This window comes from Polypterus senegalus, chromosome 1, assembly GCF_016835505.1.
Source record: "Polypterus senegalus isolate Bchr_013 chromosome 1, ASM1683550v1, whole genome shotgun sequence".
Lineage (NCBI taxonomy): Eukaryota > Metazoa > Chordata > Cladistia > Polypteriformes > Polypteridae > Polypterus > Polypterus senegalus.
The window spans coordinates 38,641,141-38,667,966 of record NC_053154.1 but is presented as its reverse complement, the minus strand read 5'-3'; the positions used below and the strand labels follow the sequence as shown (position 1 = coordinate 38,667,966).

Below are 26,826 nucleotides of genomic sequence, written 5' to 3'. Positions count from 1 at the left end.
TTGATCGAGTGTCAGAGAAACTCGAAAGCTCAAGTACCCGAAATAAAAAAGAAGTCACATATCAAAGTCATAGCCCACCGTCTGAGTGTCATATGAAAGCTCATTAGGGTACAGACAAAAAAAATAGGCACACAGTGGGAAAAAAGCACGAAATGTCAACTTTAATCTCGAAAGTTCCACTTCAACTTAAAATTGTTTAATTTACTAGTTTCTCAAATCCCATTGTAACTAAAGTAACAAGTTAAATGATTTGTTTTGTATTTGATCTTCTATGTTCTCTATGTGTGTGAATCAATACATGCTTCCAGGCTTTCTCTTCCTCTGACAGGACACAGAATCCATTACATTTGTGATATTACAGCTCTCTGCATAACTAAAATACTGAGATGTATACGTGATATCATTTTCATGATGACAGGAGTTAAATCATGTTATTAAACATGGGAACATGGTGGCGCAGTGATTGTTCATGTCTCACGCAAGATGCTTGCTGCGCCATGCGCGATCTTCGATGAAATATTTTATTGTAGCAGTACTGTCTCTTTCAAACGTACTAATCCCCAATTCCTGTCCTTACTTTTCTTTCTCCAAATACCCAATCACCACACAATCAGCTCTGTAATAAACGTTAAGCCATCTATAATCTTAGAATGCAGATTCTTCAAAACTTTTAAGAAACATTGAAATATCTTCGTAGTACATGTTTAATTATTCTATCCATCTATCCTTCCAGTGTTGCACCAGCCCCAACAAGAACACAGCGTGAGGCAGAAACAATCCGTGAACGGACCGCAAGCTCCTAGTTAGCACTGCGGCACCGTGTCCTGGCATGTTTAATTATTAACAATATAGACTACTGCGGTGGGCAGATGCCCTGCCCGGTGTTTGTTTCCTGCCTTGTGCCCTGTGTTAGCTGGGATTGGCTCCAATATAGATTATTTAAATGAAGTTAAAGTTTTATCTGTATAATATAATAATCATATTTTGCTGCATTTCATCTTAAAAATGATATAGTCATCATATGTAAATACGCGCTTTATAAAGTGACTCAGGTTATGCAATATTATAACTGTAGTACAAGTTTACAGTGAGGTAATTCTACTTATAAGTACAAACAGTTCTACAAGGAGCAATTGATGGACTGATTGAGTGCGTTTATAGTTCTTGGGATGAAACTGTTTCTAAACCGCGAGGTCCATACAGGAAAGGCTTTGAAACGTTTGCCGTGTGAAAGCAGTTCAATAGACAGCATGGCTAAGGCAGCGTGTACTTGATGCTGTATACCCATAATTCCCTTTCTCAGATTCTGTAGATCTTTGATTCCCCACTTAGATACAGTGATATAAATACTCTGAGTGTTGCAGTGAGAATAATATGGAAAAAGATGATCCGCTGTGGCAATCCCTAACGGGAGCAGCTGAAAGATGAAGAAGAAGGTGCAGTGAGAGTAACAATGCTAAAGCAGCTATTGTATTTAGAATAGTTTGACAAATCTGTGGACCAATATGTTCTTACTGGTTAATTATGATCAGATGCATTAAACTAATAAACAATATGCGGTTAATTTCAGTATATTTATAAAGCCGTGTCAGGGATGTGGATCTGAAAAAGAAAGGATAACCACACAGGAACAGTAGCACTGCTTTGACGCTAGGTGCTGACAGTCTGCAAAACCGAGTGGAGAACCTGTGTACGCCAGGGTATGAGGTACCGTGGAAATGTGCGTGGCTTTACGCCAAGTTTAGGTTTTATACATTACAATTTGAACGCGGAAACTTCTTACACAACATTTTTGTGTGTACGCACTGTTCATACATGAGGCTCCAGGTTAGGGGCCGTCAGACTTAAATAGTCCACCATAAGAACAGTAAACCCATAATGACCAGAGCAAGAGCAGGTAATAAGAGTATGGACAGGCATAAAATGACAGAGACAGCATCTGAGATTAAGAACAATATATACAACATTATCTAAACCTGTTTATCCAGAGCAGAATCACAGGAACCTGGAGCCTACCACAGCAGGTTTGAATGCAAAGCAGGAAAAATCCCTGGTATGCAATATGTATGATATGGATGATGTTAAGAACTATCTATTTTGAGAGAGAGAGAAACATTGAAAAAATGGGGACAAATATTTATTATATAAAACATAATTCTGCAATTGGATTCTTTTCATAATATCTGCTATTAATAATGATGAATATTAACTAAAAAAGATAAATTAATACATATAGCATAAATACAAAAACACATTAGTATGTTTAGCTTTTCATCACTTGGTAGACTCTCTTTGCCTACCTACCAGAAGTTCAGTTGAGACATTGCCAACTCAGGAATTGTATAAGGTTTGTATCTCTTCGTTGTTAAATGACATTTTTAAAGCAAAAGTGATTGGTTAGCGACAAAATATGCTGATCTTGTATTATGACCTAGTCAGTCTCTCGATCAGTGCCATTTTATTTTCAAAAATTTGGAGTGGTCTCCCCTTGACTTTCTCCTGTACTCAGATATGGGGATGAATATTTGAGGAGTAAACCGCAAGACAATGATTGGTATATTATGTAAATTAAAAAACATCAACAACAAATGAAATTAATATTATATTGATTAATTATTATAAAAGTAAAGTTGATTAAATTGGACCCTGCAGCTGCTTGAATAAAAAAAAAAAATCGAGTATGTATTCAGGTAAAGTACCACTTCTGGTTGATGGATTTGGCCCAAAAGTTAATAGAGATCTACAATTTTGGTGTAACGACCACATGCCAAATTTCATCTATCTATGTAGTTGCGTTTTTCAGTTACCTTGTTTACATACAGACATAATTCCAAAAAAACTATCTTCGGACTTGGGAATTCATCAAAATCTCAAGGTCGAATTTTTTTCATGATTATACTTTCTCTATACTTTGTATGCGAAGTGGCAGATGAATTCCTTTCAACAAAAAGCAGGCACCTGAGGAATAAACTGAAACATTACTCGCTTGTGATTTTTCCGTCCATACGGTAAAGTTTTTGTTGACCACCACATTCCAGTTTCAGGCATTTGAATTACATCTTGATATACAACAAGTGCAAAGAAAGGTGGTACATAAATCGTTTTCTATTCCACAGGCTTTACCCGCGTATTCAACTTCCTCTGTCACCACAAATGCTGTGTGAACACCCGCCCTCCTTCACTAGCCGCCGTTCACTGGATGAATATATGTGGGCGGCTCGTGGTGGATGACTTTCAGTTTTAGAGTTTAAAAGTTATAAGGGTTAAAAACAAACAGATAGAATATTCATTCAAAAATAAAAACTAAAATTAGTTCAGTTAGTGTTTCCAGCTACTTAAATAGTTTCGTTTAGTTTTTCATTTCAGTTTTGTTAATTATTTTATTTCAGTTTACAAAAAAATGTTTTTTTAATAATAGTTTCAGTTTTTATTTAAGTTTTCGTTAACTATAATAACCTTGACAGATACAAGAGTTTTACTGCTCTTTTTTGAGCAGGTTCCATACATCTAGAAGTATAAGGATTTCTATGTGAATAAATGCCCAAGGATGAAGTGTGGCATACCTAGCCAGAGTGACTGCAAACCTTGAACCACATAACAAATAGCAGTGATAACTCAGGAGACAAATAAAACAGTCCAAGAGATACAGAGTGTAACTTAATGTCATGGCAGACATTTTATATATCTACTAGCAAAATCCCCGTGCTTCGCAGCGGAGAAGTAGTGTGTTAAAGAAGGAAAGAAAAAGAAAAGGAAACATTTTGAAAATAACGTAACATGATTGTCAATGTAATTGTTTTGTCACTGTTATGAGTGTTGCTGTCTTATATATATACAGTATATATATATATATATATATATATATATATATATATATATATATCAAAATACCCACGCTTCGCAGCGATGTCATGTGTTAAAGAAGTTATGAAAAAGAAAAGGAAACATTTTAAAAATAACGTAACATGATTGTCAAAGTAATTGTTTTGTGTATTTGGCGGCACTGTCACAAAGTTGTTTTCGTCTAGCTGCATCAGAAAATGTACCACGACGTCTGACACGCCTCCTTTTTACTGTTTTCTCACAGCATGGATTGCTGCTGTCATAATGGGTTTGAATCTTCATATCTATATACATATCTATATACATATATGCATATCTACTGTATATACATATCTACATATACACATACCTATCTACATCATATATACACACACATACATACATACATACATACATACACACACACAAATTATATATATATGTGTGTGTATGTATGTATGTATGTATGTATGTATGTCTGTGTGTGTATATATATATACAATGTAGATAGGTGTGTGTATATATATATATATATATATATACACATACATACAAACATACACACGGGTATATATATGTGTATATATATATGTATGTGTCTATATGTGTGTGTATAGCTTTGGTCACTGAGTGCAAGGGAAAAATAATAAAATGTAGTCTATAAGTTATTAAACAGTAAAACATTAACGTTTTAAGAAGTAAAGGTACATTGAGCACTACTGGAGTGGTTGCGGGTAAACTACATTTTAAAGACGGTGTAACAGAATAGGTAAGTAGTACTAACAGCAGCTAAAATGTATATGGATCATCTCTCTGTAGTTGATCCCTTTTGAAAGGCGCTACACGACGGCTGTGGTATAGAAATTACATTTTCTATGTGAACGTCCAAATTTCTGCCTCTGGTAATGTTCCTTACCGGCATTACCAGCAATTAAAGAAAATTAGTTTTGTGTCCTCTGCAGTGTTAAGAGGTGTAAAGAAAGGAAAGTTGCCTTTTTCTTTTATATAGTGTAGAGAGATGTCTTCGCTGACGATATCAGCGCCTTTTGGGGACCGTCGCAGTGGGTCTTGTGTAGACTGGTGAGACGTCCCTGCCATTAATCGGCTGTGATGGCACTGTCAGTCCTCCACTCCTGTGCGTGTCTTCATAATCCGAGCTGACGACCTCATAATCGTATACATGCAAAAGCAAGTGCAAAGCGCCTTAATATTAGTTTGCCGCGGTGTAGAAAAGGGGTCCCGTGTTTGCACTTGTCTGGGCTATAGCTCAGGGGGAGGCTGAAAAAAACGAATAATTGCTCACTTTGACTTAAGGCAGAAGTGCAGTCAGCATCTCAAAGGCCAGCACAGCTATGCATGCATGCATGCATGCATGCACGCACACGCATGCGCCGGCTGCTCGACTTTTGCAGGGCAGGAGACGCCACTTTTTGCAGACACGTTCACGTGATCAAAAGTCTCTGTGCTCTTTGGAGGTCATTCATATATATATCAAAATACCCGCGCTTCACAGCGGAGAAGTAGTGTGTTAAAGAAGTAATGAAAAAGAAAAGGAAACATTTTAATAATAACGTAACATGATTGACATTGTCATGAGTGTTGCTGTCATATATATATATACACACACACGTAAACATATATATACATATACACACATATATACAGTATATATACATCTACATATATATACATACATATATATATATATATATATATATATATATATATATATATATGTGCACAAAAAATTGCTTTTATCAAGGCTTCCGTCGGGTAGTCTTTTGAAATGAAATTTTCCTCCAATCAGTCGTAGCAACGCGCTTTCTTCCGACTGTTACATTTTTGTAGCTCTGATGTGTACATCAATGTAATCGGTGTACCAGGAAATCATGCATTGACAGAAGGTTCCCTTTTGTTTGGAATGCAAAGTGTGATTAAATGCGTTATTTTTTAACGCGTTATGGAGCACATGCATCAAAGCTTCTCAGTTGTGCTTGTGCTAAGAAAAGGAAACATTTTAAAAAATAACGTAACACGATTGTCAATGTAACCTTTTGTAAGTACACTGTGTGCACAATTATTAGGCAAGTTGTATTTTTGAGGATTAATTTTAATATGGAACAAACACAGTGCTATCAGTCAATCCAAAATGTTAATAAACCTGAAACCTGAATGTTTCACAACGGAAATGTGAGTGTGAACATCATCAGGGGAATACATATGTGCGCACAATTATTAGGCAACTATTAGTGTGCAGATTTATTATGCAACTAAAGGAAAAATGAAAATTTTCCCATCTCACTTACAAATAAACATCTCTGACATTTCAAAAAAAATAAATCAATCAATCAATGACCAATATAGGCACCCTTCTTTCCAATAACAGTCATAAGCCTTTCCATTCATGTAGTCTGTCAGTTTCTTGATCTGTTGACGATCAGCTTTTTGTGGAGCAGTGACTACAGTCTCCCAGACACTCTTCAGAGAGGTGTATTGTTTTTCTCCCCCGTAAATCTAGCGTTTAAGAAGTGCCCACAAGTTCTTGATAGGGTTTAGGTCAGATGAGGAAGGGGGGCCATGTCATTATTCCTTCATCTTTAAGGCCTTTACTGGCTGGCCACGCAGTGGAGAACTTCGATGCAAGTGATGGAGCATTGGCCTGCATAAAAATTATGGTCTTTTTCCTGTATCACTGTTTGAAGAAAGTGTCTTCGAAAAACTGGCAGTAGGTTTGGGAGTTGATTTTGAGTTCATCTTCAATGCAAAAGGTCCAACTAGCTCATCTTTAAAATACCAGCTCATACCAGTACCCCACCTCCACGTTGGAGTGGAGCTCTGTGCCCATTACTGATCCACAGGTCCATCCATCTGGTCCATCAAGAGTCACTCTCATCTCATCGGTCCATAAAACCTTTGAAAAAAATCTGTCTTCAGATATTTCTTGGCCCAGTTTTGACGTTTCAACTTATGTTTCTTGTTCAGTGGTGGTTGGGTTTCAGCACTCCTTACCTTGACCATGTCTTTGAGCACTGAACACCTTGTACTTCTGGGCACTCCAGGTAGGTTGCAGCTCTGGAATATGAAAGTACTGGAGGATAATGGGTTCCTGGTAGCTTCACGTTTGATTCTTCTCAAATCTTTGGCAGCTAATTTGCATCTTTTGTTCTCAACACGTTTCTTGCGACCCTGTTGACTATTTGCAACAAAATGTTTGATGGTTCTGTGATCACACACCAATATCTTAGCAATTCCAAAAGTGCTGCATCCCTCTGAAAGACTTTTTACAATTTTTGACTTTTCAGAGTCAGTTAAATCTCTTTTTTGGCCCGTTTTGCCCGAGGAAAACTAACTGCCTAATAATTCTGCACACCTTGATATAGGGTGTTGATCTCCTTAGGCCACACCCTCCCTCATTACACAAATACACATCACCTGACGTGCTTAAATCCATTAAGCATTCAAGTTAATACAGCTTGGAGTTGTAATATACGCATAAAAATGATGATATGGTCAAAATATTCACTTGCCTAATAATTGTGCACACAGTGTAGTGCCTGGAGAATTCAGAGTGTGGAGAAACTGTAGAGACAGCGTGTGTATTAACTTGTGGATTTTTCTGTGAGTATTTGGTGGCAGCGTCACAAAGTTGGTTCCGCAAGACTGCATTAGCTGCGGAGCTCAGCTCACAGTGAATTGAGGTGAATGGGAGGGGAGATGATGACGTGACTCTCCCACCCGCCTTAACTGTCAATCCCCCCACAAAGACAGTCTCTCGGAATTTGCACAAGCACATCCCTTTACCAGTAATTTTAACTTAATTACAAAGTGATCAAAACTCTCGTTTTTATCCTGCATCCTCTCATTAAACTTGTATCCCGCATTAGCCATGGGCACGTCAAACGCCAGCGACAGCCTGTCTATGAAGTTAATTTAAACTTTAGGTTTACACCGTGATTTGTTTCCGCAGTGGCTGAATATGTTTATGAATATGGTTGTATATGTCAGTCGCTCGCTTCTTATTGTTTCGCTGCCTTCTCAATTGTATAATGCATGTTTTCATCAGCGCTTTTTGGAGCTCTTCCTTGTTTTCTACGTATTGCATTGACAGTCAGTTCACGTGATTACGTGGGAGGCGTGATGATGTCACACGAAACTCCGCCCCCCACAGCCATCGAACTCTACTCCATTACATTATATGGAGAAAAATAGGTTCCAGTTATGACCATTATGCATAGAACTTCGAAATGAAACCTGCCCAACTTTTGTAAGTAAGCTGTAAGGAATGAGCCCGCCAATTTTCAGTCTTCCACCCACTTGGGAAGTTGGAGAATTAGTGATGAATCAGTGAGTGAGTGAGGGCTTTGCCTTTTATTAGTATAGATTATTGATTAATGCTATTATAATTGTTTGTTAATGTACACACAGACTCCACTACTACATCCATCACTTGTGGCCTGGCTGTTTTGGTCTATTCTCAGATGTACTCTAATACATCAGGCATAAGATACAGTATTGCTGATCAGTACAGAAAGCTATGTCTATGCAAAAGTCATATTGCTGGCTACTCTGTAATCTTGTTGAAGACAGGTTTACTTTTTAATTCATCCAGTTTATTATGTAACAATTGCACATTCACCAGAGTTATAATAAGAGTAAGAAAACAGGTTACCCAATGCCTCATGACCTTTAACCAAAGCCGTGTTTGTCTGCCCCTATTTAAACGGCTTGTTAGATTACTTTGACTGAAGGTCACCCTGACAATTAAAGCACACAGCACTACGAAGCAACTCGGTTGGTATGATCCCTGTACTGGTAAACTGAATTGTTTCAGGTTGAATATTATCAGCATTTGGATTACTTTCAAAGAAAAATAAAAGAATCCACAAAGCAATTATAGTGAACAAAATAAGCAAGTCCATAACACAATAAATAAGAAACTCTGCTCCAAAACTGAATAGATAATAAATACTTTCTTCTAAGCACAATAAATAATAAATATCTTACTCTGGAGTAAACAATAACTACTTGGATAAAAGATAATTTGTGCAGAGCCAAGAAGATGTAAGAGGTGCTAGATAAAAATACTACAAAAATATCAAATTTTGCTTTTTGATGCTGAAATTCCATGTTATGTTAAAAGCGGGTTGTCCACAAATACTTCTGTGTTTGCTTAAAAACTACTTGAAAATTAGTTTAAGCAATTTGCTCCTTTATGTTGTATTGCTTGGCTATACATGTTTTTGTTGATAGCTGTAACCAAAATACAAGTATGACTTTGCAAGCTGTTACTAATTATACAAGCAATCTGAGTCGCTGCCTTTGGTTCATGATGTCAGAAATGTTGTCTAAGGCAGCTGATTTTAGATGGCACAAAAGTATCTCTAAGTTACACAGGCACACTTGTGCCTTTTAACTCTAACAGCAGAAATATCTGAGCTTTGAAAGAACATTTTAGAGACAAGAAATTTAAATGTTAAAAAAGGTGAAATTGTCTTGGAGACACGATGACGACGTCATACCAAGATTAGCCTTTTAAAATCAGTAAAACGTTGGTCATAGGGAATGACGGGGGAGAGAAAAGCCAATCCAAAAATGCTCTTACTGATTTCAACTGCTTAAAGCAACACAGGAATGGGCTGTCGGGAAAAGACTTAACATCTAACAGTACAAAGTCATATTGGTATTTATTGCCATAGTTTATTTTGCTTTTGTTTTATATTACTATCAATTTGATCTATAATACATAAGTAAATATGTGTAAGTTTTCTACTGCTGCTAATTTTACTCTTGTTTATTTGCCTGAGATTATAGGAAAGGGGGAAGTGCTGAACTCCATCACCTAGCTGTGTGGCAAGAGTAAGGGATTTGAGGCTTTCTGTTAAAGGCTACATAATAAAGAGTATAAAGAGGGAAATTGGGTCAACCTGTGTCCTACCCATGACAAGCACCTGTCCACTGTGTGAACATCTAAAAATTATATAGATCCTGTCATAAAGGGCTCATAAAGCTGATGAAAAATTATTAGTGTTACATCAGCATGACCTGCCATATTAGTATGCATGATCAGTTATGTTTTCGGGAAATGAGGAGTGAACTGGTGTCTGTGCATGGTAAATTTATAAATGTATTTAGTAAAGTAGTATACATAATTCCATTAATTTCTTGCGCATGCATTGCCCTTGCAGCATGTGACACAACATAGGAAACAATTGTGGATGGGATGTCAGTCCATACCAACAGCCTACATCCCCTATCAGCTTAGAGTATATATTCAGCAGGTTAGGCCATAGAAACAAAACAGAAACTTGATTTTAATCTCTTGTATTTGTAATATCATTCTTTTGGTGTCTGCCCAGTGCATTTGGATATAGGTGAGAATGGAGATGCAGGCCTACTGGTAAATTGAGAGTTCTGCCCGAGGAGTTACCCTATGCATTACCACTGCAGTCTTATACAGCATTTGAATAATGATCACTGCAGCACTGTACAGGCCAGTCTTGTCATCATCTCTACCATCACCTGTGAACTAGACCTCAAGTCCTTCCTCTTGGACCAGTTGTTCTCCACGTATTAAAAGGGGAGGGCCATGACGTCAGATTAAGAAGTGCAAGTTCTTATCCCTATTACTTCACTTGGCCACAGACTGTTCTTGCAAATATTGGAGGTCACAATCGAATATACTGTGTATATCTTAACACTACAAGTACAAGTGACAATGCAAATTTTCACTGTGCTGACTGAAGATAGTTAAAGTAGTACAAGAAATGATGAATAACTCAAAACCAGAACTCAGAACATGATTGGCAGACCCAAAACACTAAAATAGACATCAAAGTCAAAAAAGAGTATGCAACTAGTCAATTACTAAAAGAATCACAAAGAATGTATGCAAAACTGGGTTATTTTATCCAATCTCAGATATCCAGGAACGGGTTACGTGACCTTTATACCCAGTGCATTATGGGATTGTTTCCATAGAAACAGGTGATGCAAAAACCCCAAAACAGCAACAGTAATTTGAAAAACAATATGACATCAAGACTGATGCAAAAAAGCAAACTTTTAATAACATTTCCATTTAAGAAACTAATTACAGAAACTCATTCTGTGTGTATGTAACCCCCCAAAACATGTATAACATAATTTACAAACACATAGGAAATTGAGTAAAAAGTATTGAAAATGTCAGTTTTAACATTTACATTTTTAATTATTTAAATAGTATGTGTGTCATTTTCCTGTTCTTCCATTGCATTTTCTGAATATCCATTGGGCAAATGCCCATATTATTTTAAAACAAAAATTATATATAGAAGATATGATTTTTTTAACACAATTATCACTGCAAGTACAACCATTGAATGCTGGTACCCAAATGTGAATCCAGCCTTTACTCCGTCTGATCCTTGACTACATCTGCAATGAATTTTGATGCTGTTTTACAAAGTACGAGTGAAGTAAACCCCACAAATCTGGCATCAAATTTTGGACAGCTGATGTAAATAACTAATAGCATGCTAAATTGTGTTCCCTATTTGGAGAAAGATCCCACTTGATTACCAAGAAAAAACAGTTTGTGACTTTGGCGATGCAATTCGCTGAGACTATCGCAGGTATTGCCTTCTGACAATACTGTCACATCACTTATTTGCCAGAAAGACAAGGCTGCTCCATACCATAATGTAAACAAAATGAAACAGGAACTGCTAACCACCTGTGAAAGGCAACTATAGTTATTTCATTTGCTATTTAATATGCCCAGCTAATTGAAAAGTGCTGTTTTTATTTTTTCATTTTCTGTGTGATGTGCCCAGCTACCTGAAAAGTGTTGTTTTACTATTAAAAATTAAATACTGAAGTTGTTACATGGTGAATAGCATCCCAACATTTAGAAAGCATTTCTCCAGATCACTCTCACTCTCAGCAGACTAACCCAGTACTAGTTGGGAGAATGCAGAAGCAATAAAACTGTTTAAAGTGTTTTGTATGTAGAAACTATTCACAAAATATGCCAAGAATCTGTGCTGACTGTTGATGTGGACTGTTTCGTAATAAACCTTTGTGCCACTTTAAAAATGCTTACATATCCACATAAATATGTGATGGTTGTACATTTTAAACTATTTCCACAAAATAGTAATTTCTTATTTGCTTTTATTTTATGAGCCCAGCTGATTGAAATTTGAGGTCTTGCTTTTCAATAATAAATATTTAAGCAATTTTTTGCAGGATGACCCTGAAAGTTGTATTATTACTATTTTTATTTTTTTGCTTTTTTTAAAATTGAAAAATGTACATGTATTTTAACATTTTAAATGACAATAGATGCAATCAGGAGGCTGTCTATAAAGAAATTATTTTTATGTTCACTGATGATGGAATAAGGATCACTATTAGCACAGTGTTGTGAATCTTACCGATTTTAAATTAACTTTTAATTAAATTTATTCACCTTTATGAAATTTTTGAATACAGGTCACAAACTTTCAGATTTGTCTGCAGAATTCTTTTCTTTTTGCCCCTACAACCTATCCCCTAATACAGATGCTTTATGTGGTCCAAGGATATTAAGTATACTTAACAACTACACCCTGTCATAACAGTGTGAAAAAAATCTTAAACATATTAATCTAAAAATAAGTTACAAAAAAAAACTTGGAAAAATTTTAATGACAACCTTGATATGCCAGTTTTCCTTCCAGATTTACATGCTTTCTGATACTGATGCATCCCTAGAAAGAAACAGGCTCTTGTCTTTCTTGTATCTGTTGATATTAAAGAGGTGTAACAATGGATTAACATGATCTTTTTATTTTTCTGCAGTTTTGCTGATTTCTAAAATAAATATGTGACAAGATCTAACTGATTTAATCTGAGGTAAGTCGATTATTCAGAACATTTTTATTTCCTGGGTCTTTTGTTTCAATCATGTATGGACACAGGGTTCCATAGAGTCCCACTGTAAAATGAAAGAACAGACAAAGTATTTTTAAACTTTATTAAAAAGTTTAACTTTAGAACACAATTTTATGTTTCAAATTAATATATATTATGATTGTGAAGAAATAACTTCAACTTGAAAAATACTGTAATTATCCTTTAACAATAAGGATGGTAGTGAGAGACCTGAAGGTAGTAGTAGCTTTAATAACAGCTGCTCAGACCAGGCAGGTAGCTATTTCATCACCTCACTGCTACTCCCTCCTACCATTCCACATTAGAATAGCATCTTTTTGTAATGAATAAAAATAATTTTGTGTTTTTAACTTCAAATCATATTTTGATATCTCTGGAACATGTGCTAAGAATTTTTAGAAATATGAATGTCCATATGTTTGCCTGTTCAATTTTGTTTGAACTCTAGAACAAACTTTTGTGGATATCTTAAAGTAAATATTAAGTAATATTAATAATTACGGTTTGGGTGATTCGAATTATTCAGCTTCAAGCTTTTAAAATTTTTAAAGTTAATACCATCAAACTCAGAAATCTTTAAAATGTGTCATAGTCATTTAGTACTTAAATTTAAAAAATTTCCAAAATTGTAATGGCATTACATGTTGTGTATATTTTGGTAAATTCAAACTGTATACTGCAATCAAAGTTTTTCTTTGGATTATTTTGTCTTTGTATTTTAAACCTTTCCTTTCAGAAATAAACAACAAATATTATAGCCTGTCACACACATGCAGAATTTAAATTACGAGCGAAATAGTCATAGTCCCCTTTTTTTCTGGAATATTTAGGCACCATCTGGTCATACAGTGTAGTTGGTGAAAGACTCTAATCCTTAAAATGTCACACTTATAGTGTGAAAGAATGGACATCATCAGGGGCCTCATGCATTAACACCATGCGTAGAATTCGCACTATAACATGACATAAGCACAAAAGCGGAAATGTACTGTACTTATGCACAAAAAAATCCATATGCACAAATCTGTGCATTCGCCAACTTCCACATTTTTCCTCTACATAAATCCCAGTCAGCGTGAAAAGTAACACACATGCATGTGCCTGCTGTCCCTCCCTGTCTCCGCCCAGAATTATCTCTTTGAATATGTAAATCAATATAAATAGCCCTTAAGCTCAGTGTTCTGTGAAAAGGCAATGGCAAAAGTATGAGGAAAAATAGAAGAATTTCAGCCAAAACCAAGTGGAGGCAAGGAAAAACTTACTATTTGTTGGTTTAAACAGTGGTATAAACAACAAAAGGAAGTTGATCAAGTGACATAGCGTGTCGAAGAAACTCAAAAACTCAAGTTCACAAAGTTGCCCAGTGCCCGAAATAAAAAAGAAGTTGTCAGATATCAAAGTCACCATGTAAAGGCGAGTCGTAGTCCACCGTCTGAGTGTCATATGAAAGCTTATTAGGGTACAGAGAAAAAAAAAGGCACACAGTGGGGGGAAAGCATGAAATGTCAACTTTAATCTCGAAATTTCCACTTTAATCATGTAGTTTATTTTGTCATTAAAGTAGAACATCATAAAGTTCATTTTAAAATCGTTTAATTTACTAGTTTCTCAAATCCCATCCTAACTAAAGTAGCACGTTAAATGCTTTGTTTTACATTTGATCTTCTATGTGCCCTGTGTGTCAATCACTACGTGCTTCCAAGCTTTCTCTTCCTCTGACAGGACACCAAATCCATTACATTGGTAATATTATAGCTCTCTGAATAATTAAAATACTGAGATGTATACGTGATATCATTTTCATGATGACAGGAGTTAAAGTATGTTATTAAACATAGGAACACTGTGGCGCAGTGATTATTCATGTCTCACGCAAGATGCTTGCTGCACCATGTGCGACCTTCGATGAAATACTTTATTACAGAAGTACTGTCGCTTTCAAACGTACTAACCCCCAATTCCTGTCCTTACTTTTCTTTCTCCAAATACCCAATCACAACACAATCAGCTCTGTAATACACGTTAAGCCATCTGTAAGCTTAGAACGGCGATTCTTCAAAACTTTTAAGGAACATTGAAATACTTTCGTAATGTTTAAATATTCTATCCATCCAGTGTCGCGCCAGCCACAGCAAGAATACAGCACAAGGCAGGAACAATCCGTGAACGGAGCGGCAGCTCATCGGTAGCGCTGCGACATCGTGTAGCTAAAGTTAAAGTTTTATCTGTGTAATATAATAAACATATTTTGCTGCATTTCCTCTTAAAAATGATATCGTCATCATATGTAAATATGTGCTTTATAAAGTGGCTCAGGTTGTGCAGTATTATAACTGTATTGCAAATTTACAGTGATGTGATTGTACTTATAAGTACAAACAGTTATACAAGGAGCACTTGATGGTCTGATGGATTGCGTTTAGAGTTCTTGTGATGAAACAGTTTCTGAACCGCGAGGTCAGTACAGGAAAGACCCTTAAGCGTTTGTCGGATGAGAGCAGTTCAAATAGTGAATGGCTGAGGCAGCGTGTGCTTGATGCTGTATACCGATAAGTCTCTTTCTGATCAGCTGCTATAGATCTGTAATTCACACTCAGATACAGTGATAAAAATACTCTTAGTGGTGCAGTGAGAGTAATTTGGAAAAAGATGATACGATGTGGCAACCCCTAACGCGAGCAGCTGAAAGAAGAAGAAGAAGAAGAAGGTGCAGTGAGAGTAACAACGCTAAAGCAATTATGGTATTTGGAATAGTTTGACCATTCTGAGGACCATTATATTGTTACAGGTTAAATACAATCGGATGCATTAAACTAATAAGCAATATGCAGTTAATTTCAGTGTATTTATAAAGTCGCATCAGGGATGTGGATCTGAAAAAGAAAGGGTAACCACACAGGAACAGTAGCACTGCTTTGATGCTGGATGCCACAAGTCTGCAAAACCGAGTGGAGAACTTGCGTACGACAGGGTATGAGCTACCGTGGAAATTTGTGTGGCTTTACACCAAGTTTAGGTTTTATACATCCTGAGTTGAACGTCATTTCTGTGCATACACACCGTTTATACATAAGGCCCCTGGTCAGATCTGTTATATCTAGTTGAGTAGTGATGAAGTTAAAAAATGGAAATGTATGATTGAGATCTAATAGAATTCAACTGAAAGAAGTTGAATCAAACCCCAAATCCAAAATGAAAAAGCAACAAACTGTAGTCTTGAATAAAACATTGTCATTTTCTTTTGTATTGGTTTGATATGTGCAGCATGTTTAGTTATCCTACTCACTCTTGATGGAGTTGATTTTCACATCTGGCTTATTTGTTGTCCGTTCTCTCAGCACTGATTTATGTTTCTAAGACCATAAGGCAGTGCTTCTTTCAGTCCCAATTTAGTCTTAACATAACATTTTCTTCAGAAACAAAAAAAAATTAAAGCCTTGCTGTCTCCATTTCTGATCTTTCTACATCACCACAATTACCATCAACATATATCATTTTGTTGAAGACTACAACTCAGATCTTCACTTTGCATTAGGCAAAATAACTCCTTTAAAGTTCAATAAGGCTTTCTTTATGCATTTGAAAGCACCAGGCTAATGGCTCAGAAGGCATAAGCTTGCCTTTCTGCTGCCTGATACTCAAACATGGTGAATCTCACACAAGGACAGACTTCAGTGTTTCACAGGAGAAGAATATGAGTGTGACATTAACATGACTTCAGTTTTCACCTGCTGCCTCAAAATGACATCACTGTTATCTCATTTACAGCTCCTTCCCTTCTCATCTCACCAATAAAAGTTGATGCTAGCAGGAAATCAACATCAGTTTTAAGTCCAAAGTGTCGGTAAATACACAGGTTTGTCATAACCCTTTTTTTTTAACAGTAAAACATTGTTTATTTTCAACATAAGCAGCACTCATGATACAAGCTGGACTTAAGTGATATTGAGTGTTAAAGTGTTCCCACTGAATTTTATATGTATAATGTGACAACTTGTAGGCACTTGACAAGGTAGGACATGGAATCATAAAGGATTATTTAAGTTCTTAATTTTATTTAAATACATTTGGGGCAAATTTGCTATGGCCTTCTAGTTGGGCTATGGCTGACAGTCCCCTGCAGGTTTCCCAGAGACCCACTACACCATTTTGGTTTTCACTAGGGTAACACCAAGGTTAGGGTTAGAAAGTTATTCTTGTTAATGCTAATCTTCTTATATAATATGCTACTGTGGCTGTCTGTTTGTTTGTCCAGGATTTTAAATCACCTGTAGCTCGCAAAATAATCTGAAATTTGGTGCACATATACTACGTGACATCTATTATCCACTTTCGGGGTGATGATTGACATCCAAGGTTATTCCTCTTTTTACTTTCATTTTATTTTATTGTAGAATCAACTCTCGGTGGCAGCCAACAGATCGGGCACATGCGTATGAGCGCCGTTCTCATCCCTACCACCTTCGCCATCACTCCCCCTACCTCTTCATATCTTAAATCATTCTTGAGGCAGATTGAAGACTTAAGTGCCAGCTTAAGTGAAAAATGAAGGAAAATGTACTAATTGCAGTGCAAACACTGACTTATTCAGTTTTAACGTGAAAAGATGCCGACAAAAGAAGAGAAGAAGTGGGCCGCTAGGGTGGAGAAAAGAAGAGCTGCTCAGGAAGCAGTGAGCACATCAACCTCTGAGCAAACAAATGCTAAACATACAGAGAAAGAGGATGAAAACTAGGAATGCTCAAGTCAAGTGTATTCACTGCACGTTGTGCCATTACTGGTACTGTATCTTATAATAATGATTAGTACAGTAATGTAAAACTACAACAACAATATTTATTTATATAGCACATTTTCATACAAAAAATTTAGCTTTAAGTGCTTTACATAATGAAGAATAGAAAAATAAAAGACACAGTAAGAAATAAAAATAAGTCAACATTAATTAACATATAATAAGAGTAAGGTCTGATGGCCAGGGTGGACAGAAAAAAACAAAAAAAGTAAAAGCAATTTAAAGTAATGTGTTTTCAGCAGTGTTTTAAAGTGCTCTACTGTATTTGCCTGGCGAATTCCTATTGGCAGGCTATTCCAGATTTTAGGTGCATAACAGCAGAAGGCCGCCTCACCACTTCTTTTAAGTTTTGCTCTTGGAATTCTAAGGAGACACTCATTTGAGGATCTAAGGTTACGATTTGGAATATAAGGTGTCAGACATTCCGATATATACGATGGGGCGAGATTATTTAAGGCTTTATAAACCATAAGCAGAATTTTAAAGTCAATCCTGAAAGACACAGGTAACCAGTGTAGTGACATTAAAACTGGAGAAATGTGTTTGAATTTTCTTTTTCTAGTTAGGATTCTAGCAGCTGCATTCTGCAAACGTTGCAAGTGATTTATGTCTTTTTTGGGTAGTCCTGAGAGGAGTGCGTTACAGTAATCTAGTCGACTGAAAACAAACGCGTGAATTAATTTCTCAGCATCTTTCAATGATATAAGAGGTCTAACTAGCCTAATATTCATGATGTTAAATATGCTATTCAGGGAAATCCAAAATTATAAAATATATGCTGACCAGTTTAGCGATTAGGTTGAAATCCAGCCTTGGATTATTCCTTTTTGATATGTAATGATGTAAATATTGCAAGGATTCATAACAGGATCAAACAAGATCCTTCTGAAACATCAGATATTAGCAATGCACTTTGCTTGCAAAATGAAAGAAGAAATGTGAAGAAAACTAAATTTATATATCCAAAATATTCATCAGGGTGGAAATTAAGATATACATTAAGATAAAGAACCAACTTCCTAAAAGGGATGTAGCATAAAAACAAGTAAAACTATAACTTGCATCTGAAGAAAACAAGAACATTTAGTTTAAAGTGTGCCTTTGTGAAGCCAAATACATTGCTTTGTGAGATTTAGAAGACCACCCATGAAGAGCTTGTGTAGGTGCTCTGACCAGAGCATAAAGTGGAGAGAGAGTGTCAGTCCAGATAAAGGAGGAAATTTGTAGCTAAAGCAAAGGGCATGACTTTACACCTGCATTACCATGCCTCATGATCAGATGGCAGCTGACCACATTAAAAACTGTATGCAAATGTGCTTTGCAATGGATCACACGGACCACATTTGGATATGGTCAGAAATGGATAGCGATCACAATTAAGAAGAGTGTAAATGAAAATGTGTTTTCTGTTCACATAAAACTATCAAGTAAGTCACTTATGATTTCAAAGCTGGATGACTGCAGGCCCTTTTTATTAGATTATTCTGTTTAAAGTAACATTGTTATTATCAGATGAATATTACAGGCGTTTCATTGTATTTTTATCATACAAAAATATTCCATATACAGGATATTGTTATTGTTATGCCCAATGCAAGGAATTGCAAGATAATGTAATGAAAGTGACCAGGAGAAGAAACACTGAAAAACTGGATAGAAAATCAGTAACAAAAAGCCTGTCCTATCTTTCACCTAACCCAGAGACAGTAACCAAAAATCTCTAAATAGTCTAAATACTGTGAATTAAAATTCAAACACTAACTAGACTTTTACATTTTCCTAACAAATTTGTAGGAACTACACCTCAAAATGGCTGTGCACTAATAAAAGTAAAATGTCAATATAAATGTTCTTACCTTAATAGAGCCTGAAGACACTCGTTATTTTCATGTGTCTGACAAAGTATATCTGTGATTTGTTAAAGTAGCTTTATAGCTTATTTTTCAAGAAAGCAATGTAAAACCTCATGTTTTGTCTTGTAATCAGTATATACATTTTGTAATGTCACTGCATCTAACTAAAGTAATATGCAATCAAGCTTTAAATATATCTTAATGAAAATGTTAGAGTAAGAAATGAGTAACTGAAAGAGACTGTTGATAAAGGAAATCTGCCAGAGAATTGTAATATTCCAGCCCAGTGCTATTTTGTTGTTTCTGCTTGTATTTTTTTAAAACCTGATTTTCTTTCTTTACAGATATGGATCCATGGCAGATTACTGCAATAACTTTTATTTGTGCTTTTTGCTTGGTTTTAACTCTATGTAAGTTCCTTTATACGAAATGTCATCATTGGGTCTACATGCATCACATTCATCTAGCCAGCATATTTTATGATAAAGTAGAAAACAAAAATGCACAGTCATGTAAATTAAATAACACATTAAAATAGCTTGCCTTAATGCTAGACGTATCGAAAATAAAAAAGTGAGTTGGACTGGTATGAAGTAGAGCATAATTATAATATTATAGCAAATGGAAAACAGCAATGATGGGGATAAGTATAACATAGAGGGATACATATTTATTAGGAAGGATAGACTGAAGAGAAAAGGAGGTGGGGTTGGTGTTTATGTCAAACAGAATTTGGACATAAACAGAAGTTGGACGATGAGTCCCATCTTAGTGAGCACATGTGGCTTTGTATCCCAATGCAGACAGTAATTTCAACACACATCCTTTTAGTAATATTAAAAAGGCAAGTTTACAGGAGGATATTATAAGTCATGGTAGAGTTTAACTACCTGAATATTAACTGGTATAATCTTTCTAATAACTGAGTGCAAGAGCAGGGGCCTCATGTATAAACGTTGCGTACGCACAGAAATGTTGCGTAAGAACTTTTCTACGTTCAAATCGCGATGTATAAAACCTACACTTGGCGTAAAGCCACGCACTTTTCCACGGTACCTCATGCCTTGTCGTACGCAAGTTCTCCGCTCGGTTTTGCAAACTGGCGGCACCCAGCGTCAAAGCAATGCTACTGTTCTTGTGTGATTACTCATTATTTTCATGACGCGGCTTTATAAATACACAGAAACTAACCGCATATTGTTTATTAGTGTAATGCATCTGATTGTAATTAACTCGTAACAATATAATGGTCCAGGGAACAGCCATAGTATTCCAAATACCATAACTGCTCTCACTTCTTCTTCTTCTTCTTCTTTCAGCTCCTCCCGTTAGGAGTTGCCACAGCGGATCATCTTTTTCCTTATTACTCTCACTGCACGACTCGGAGTATTTATATCACTGTATCTGAGTGTGAAACACAGCAGCAGCTGATCGGAAAGAGAATTATCGGTATACAGCTTTAAGGACACGCTGTCTCAGCCACTGCAAAACGTTTTAAAGCCTTTCCTGTACAGACCTCGCGGTTCAGAAACAGTTTAATCCCAAGAACTTTAAATGCACTCAATCAATTGCTCCTTGTAGAACGGTTTGTACTTATAAGTACAATCACCCCACTGTAAACTTGCACTACAGTTATAATATCTCACAACCTGAGCCACTTTATAAAGCGCGTATTTACATATGATGACGATATCATTTTTAAGGTGAAATGCAGCAAAATATGTTTGTTAAATTATACACATAAAACTTTAACTTCATTTAAATAATCTATATTCTTCACTGGGATTGTCGTGAAGGATAGAATAATTAAACATGTACTACGAAGATATTTCAATGTTCTTTAAACGTTTTGAAGAATCGGCGCTAAGCTTACAGATGACTTAACGTCTATTACAGAGCTGATTGTATGGCGATCAGTTACTTGGGGAAAGAAAAGCAAGGACTCTTGGGCGGCCCGCCAATATATATTGAATATAAAACAGAAAGAGAAAATAACAACATAGCTAAAAACGCAGCAACAAATTTCGACAAAAGATAAATGCTTGTCATGAGCACGAGGCTCATGAAACACATGTTTAATAATGTGCTTTAACTCCTATCATCATGAAAATGACATCACGTATACATCTCAGTATTTTAGTTATTCAGAGAGCTGTAATATCACGAATGTAATGGACTCTGTGTCCAGTTGGAGGAAGAGAGCCAGTTTAAGAAGCAAGTAGTGATTCACACACATAGATCACATACGAGTAGAAGATCAAATACAAAACAAAGCATTTAACGTGCTACTTTAATTACGATGTGATTTGAGAAACTGGTTGATTAAACGATTTTAAGATGAAGTTTATGATGTTCTACTAAATGACAAAATAAACTACGTGATTAAAGTGGAAATGTCGAGATTGAAGTTGACATTTCTTGCTTTTTCCCCACCGTGTGCCTTTTTTCTCTGTACCCTAATAAACTTTCATATGACACTCAGACAGTGGGCAACTTTGATATGTGACTTCTTTTTTATTTCCGGCACTGTGCGATTTGTGAATGTGAGCTTTCAAGTTTCTCCAGCACGCTATGTCACTCGATCAACTTCATTTTGTTGATTATACCACGGTTTATTTGAACAAATAGTATGTTTTTCCTTTGCCTCCACTTGGTATTCGCTGAAATTCTTATATTTTCCCCGTGCTTTTCCCATTGTCTTTTCACAGAAGGCTGCGCTTAAGGGCGATTTATATTGATTTGCATATTCAAATAGGCGTAATTCTGGGAGGATTTGGGGCGTTACATAATGCGCGCACGAGCGTTAGTTTTCACGCTGATCGGGATTTATGTAGCGGAAGAACGTGGAAGTTAGAGTACGCACAGATTCCTGCATCAGGATTTTTCTGTGCGTAAGCACATTTCGGCTTTTGTGCTTACGCCATGTTATAGTGCGAGTTCTACGCACGGCGTTATACATGAGGCCCCAGGAGTTTTCAGAAGTAAGTTGTGACTATTTTTTAACACATCAATGCAGAATGAAGCTTGTCTGGATTTAGTATTTTTTGTAATCAGGATAGATTTGAGGGTGTAGAGGTGAATGAACTACTAGGGTTAAGTGACCATAATATAATACAGTTCTTGGTGTTTTGGAAGAATGCAGACACAAAGACTAAAACTGTTATGTTTAACTTTGGAAGCACAAATTTTGAACAGATGCAGCAAAGTCTAAGGAGAATAATCTGTGAAAAGGTTTTAAGCGTGGAATCAGTTGTGGAGCAGTCAAACAGGTTTAAATGCATTTTACAAATAATGTAGGACAGGTAATGTACATACCTAAATTTGGAATTAGTATGAAATTAAAAAAAAAAATCCCCCACAGTGGGTTAATAAAGAGTTAAGAAAGAAGCTGCAAAGGAAAAAAACATCTGCATAAGGTGTATAAGACTAATAACTGCAATGTGAATCATAGGGCATATGAGAACAATGGGGCAACCATAAAGAAAGATATTAGGGAAGCTAAAAGACAGAGTGGAATATAGCAGATAAGGTGAAAGATGATCCAAAGAGATTATTTTAGTAGTAAAAGAACAGTCATGAAGGAGGTGAAGTGCACCAGGAAATAGTAGTGAAACAGTAGATGCTCTAAACATGCATTTTCAGTGGTAAATGGGACTACTACGGAGGTTCTGAGTCATTTGCAAGTTGAGGAGGGAGAATTACTGCTCAGATTAAACTGCCTGAAATCAAGCCCATCACTAGAGTCCTCATGCATAACGCCATGCGTAGAATTCACACTAAAATGTGGAATACGGAAAAAAGTGGAAATGTTCGTGCACAAAAAAAAATCCAGATGCATAAAACTGTGTGAATGCCAACTTCCACATTCTTCCGCTACATAAATCCCGGTTTGCATGAAATTTAACACACATGCACACGCCTACTAGCACTCCCCAACTCCTCCCAGAATTATGCCTCTTTGAATATGCAAATCAATATAAATAGCCCTTAACCTCAGCATTCTGTGAAAAGGCAATGGCAAAAGCACGAGGGAAAATAGAAAAATTTCAGTGAATACCAAGTGGAGGCAAGGAAAAATGTACTATTCGTTGGTTTTAACAGTGGTATAAACAACAAAAGGAAGTTGATCGAGTGACTGAATTTTGGAGAAACCCGAAAGCTGAAGTTCACAAAGTCGCACAGTGCCCAAAATAAAAAAGAACTTGTCAGATATCAAAGTCGCCGTGAAAAGGCGAGTCATAGCCCACCGTCTGAGTGTCATATGAAAGCTTATTAGGGTACAGAGAAAAGAAAATAAAATAGGGACACAGTGGGGAAAAAAGATTTAATCTCCAAATTTCCACTTTAATCACGTAGTTTATTTTGTCATTAAAGTAGAACATCATAAACTTCATCTTAAAATCATTTAATTTACTAGTTTCTCAAATCCCATCGTAACTAAAGTAGCACGTTAAATGCTTTGTTTTATATGTGTTCTTCTATGTGCTCTATGTGTGTGAATCACTACGTGCTTCTTAAATGGGCTTTCTCTTCCTCCGACAGGACACAGAATCCATTACCTTCAAGACAAGTTAGTTCTCTGAATAATTTAAATGCTGAGATGTATACTTGATACCATTTCAGTATTCATATCATATCAATTAAAGCATGCATTGAACATGGTGACGCAGTGATAGTGACGAACTGGCGCCCTGTCCAGAGATTGTTCCTGCCTCACGCAAGATGCTTGCTGCTCCATGCACGACCTTCGATGAAATTATTTATTGCAGCAGTACTGTCTTTCTCAAATGTATTAACCTCCAATTCCTGTCCTTCCTTTTCTTTCTGCAAGTACCAATTGCCACACAATCAGCTCAGTAATAGACGTTAAGCCATCTTTAAGCTTAGAACTCCACGCTGCGCACTAGGGAAATTCTGAAGGAAAATATTATCCTGTTATATAAAAAGAGTGACCAGGCAGATCCAAGCAAATATAGGCCAGTAAGCTTAAAGTGCATCGAAGGATTTAGGAGTCATAGTAGACCCCTCACTATCAACTGCCAGATAATGTTCAGGAGCCATTAAGAAGGCTAATAGAATGTTAGGTTATATAGCGTCCTGATATGTAGAGTACAACTCCAAGTCGGTTATGCTCAAGCTTTATAATGCATGGGTAAGACCTTATCTGGAGTACTATGTGCAGTTTTGGTCACTGGGCTACAAAAAGACAGAACGTTAGAAAATGTCCACAGAAGCAACTGTGCTGATTCAAGAACTACAGGAGAAGATTTATGGGGAAAGATTAAAGGAGCTAAATGTATTCAGTTTAAGCATAAGGAGATTAAGAGGTAATATGATTGAAGTGTTTAAAATTATGAAAGTAATTAATACAGTGGATCAAGACTGTTACTTCAAAATGAGTCTAACAAGAACATAGGGACACAGCTGGAAGCTTGTAAAGATACATTTTTGTAAAAAGCCTTCAACCTTTTTTCCACACAGAGAATCAGACACATGAAATAAGCTGCAAAGTAGTAAGGTAGTCACTAGGACTTCAGGGGCCTTTAAAGCTAGATCTCATGTTTGTTTCGAGAATTTAAGTGGATGCAGTTGGCACAGCTTTTAGGTTGAATGGCCTGTTCTCATCAAAAATTTGCTAATGTTTTATTCACTTGCTAATACTTTGAACTGTTTTAAACTATTTTTGACTGAAATAAAAGTTGAAATCATAGTACTTTGAGCAAACTGTTTAGAAGCATATATATAGTAGTCTTACTTATAAGCAAAATTCATCCCACTTTAATATTTTTCACTTGTTGATACTGACTTCAGCTGTCGCAACAGTTTCCACAGTAAGACTATGGAGAATAATCAACTGTTGTATAGACCAAAAACCTTAATACATTATATAAACTGTTGTGGTAAAGAGTTGAGATGTGTTAATGGATAGACCAGGAGATTACATGAAGTCAGAGGCATAAATTGGAGATCAAAAATAACTAGGAATCAAAAGGCAAAGTGTAGGGAACAAAAATGAAAAACAAAGGAAAGTAAATCTACCGTTTTTTTTTTTTTAATTATGAGTAGTTGTCATCAGAATATGTATAAAAGTTACAATAACTGCTTCAGTACTACATTGTGCCCACTGTACCACTATTGTTAACCCCTTGTGCCAATCAGCAACGTTCTAAATCCTGTTGAGAAAAACTTCATAATGCATTTGACTTTTTTCTAATCATTTAATTAAGTGTTTCTCAAAAAAGAGATGTGTTTGACTCAGTCTAGATTATAATGCTTCTACTAGTAAAATATTTTTCCAATACAGAGATAATAAAACATGTAACATTTCCTTTTTTTAGTGTGTTATTTCCTGCTATGTGGAACATTAAGACTTAATCAAGGTAAGTAGCTATAAATAGCAAACTGATGAAGAATAGTCTTTTGTTTTTTGAGGTTGCTTACTGATACTGATGATAATAAGAGTAGTTATTTAGTTTTTTAAATATGCACTAACTTCTATGTTAAAATTTGAAATGATTTACTTAATTGTCCATATGGTACGGCACTTACTGTATATAAATATAAATAATATAATAATAAGTAATATAAATACTCATAATATACTTCAAGAAAATGTAACTACAATGTCTGTTTGTGACCAGCTCAATTGACAAAATGAATTTTTGTAGACCTACAGTTTCATTCAAATGTTTAAGACTGCATTTGTATGTGTATGTTACAGTAATTAGGGCTGATATTTGTTAATTCTGGTCATTTATTACACACGTAACCTTTTTCAGTATTAAACTTTGAATTAGTAACATTAAAGGGGTAATATAATTTAAGTGACCTCTTCCTTACAAGTAAGGTGTGAAGAGCTGCTTCAAGAGAAGAGATCAATTCTATTGCGGTCTTGTTCTTGAGGGCTAGTAGTGACTATGAGACTGAAATACAACTTGATGCAGTGGCTGTTGTTTTATATTGGTCTATAGTGGCCAGGTAGGAGCTAATATGTACCTTATATGTGTTTTTCCCCACAAAAATCAAATCTAGCAGTGGGGACACTTGGGTTGGCAGGATTGTTGGAGTGATGAGATGAAGGGTTCCCTTCTGTAAATGTCACTGTTTTGATTGCATGAACATTTCCATATATTTTGGTGTTACAGTTACATTTTGTGTGGGTTAATTCATACATGTAATTAAATCAATTGCTTAATGTTTATGCTGATTCTTACTATTTAATATTGCACGAATCTGGGTAATTGAAAAACACATAGAAAACTGAATTTTACCAATTATTTATTGTTAGCATTAATAATAAAAAGCAAATAAATATGTTAAGAAATAATAGATAATAAATAAATAATTTTAAAAAATAGATTTTTTGGTATAATTAAGATGAAGTAAAAATTTAAATATGACATTTACGGATAAAAACATGTAACATACACAACCAGAACT

The 26,826-nt window shown here is 35.8% G+C and overlaps 1 protein-coding gene across 14 annotated transcripts in view; it reads left to right on the top strand.

The window, feature by feature from the left end:
* LOC120525036 (E3 ubiquitin-protein ligase TRIM39-like) overlaps window positions 1-26,826 on the top strand; it is a 133,196-nt gene that overhangs the window by 49,248 nt on the left and 57,122 nt on the right. For 7 of the 14 annotated variants that reach the window (XM_039746993.1, XM_039747019.1, XM_039747060.1 and 4 more), the window contains 4 exons: window positions 12,646-12,699; window positions 16,507-16,594; window positions 19,731-19,796; window positions 25,725-25,766. In XM_039746993.1, coding sequence (XP_039602927.1) covers window positions 19,733-19,796; window positions 25,725-25,766 — 106 coding nt within the window. In that variant the 5' untranslated portion in view covers window positions 12,646-12,699; window positions 16,507-16,594; window positions 19,731-19,732. The remainder of the gene's footprint in view (window positions 1-12,645; window positions 12,700-16,506; window positions 16,595-19,730; window positions 19,797-25,724; window positions 25,767-26,826) is intronic. The other 7 variants (XM_039747092.1, XM_039747068.1, XM_039747075.1 and 4 more) reach the window with 2 other exon arrangements.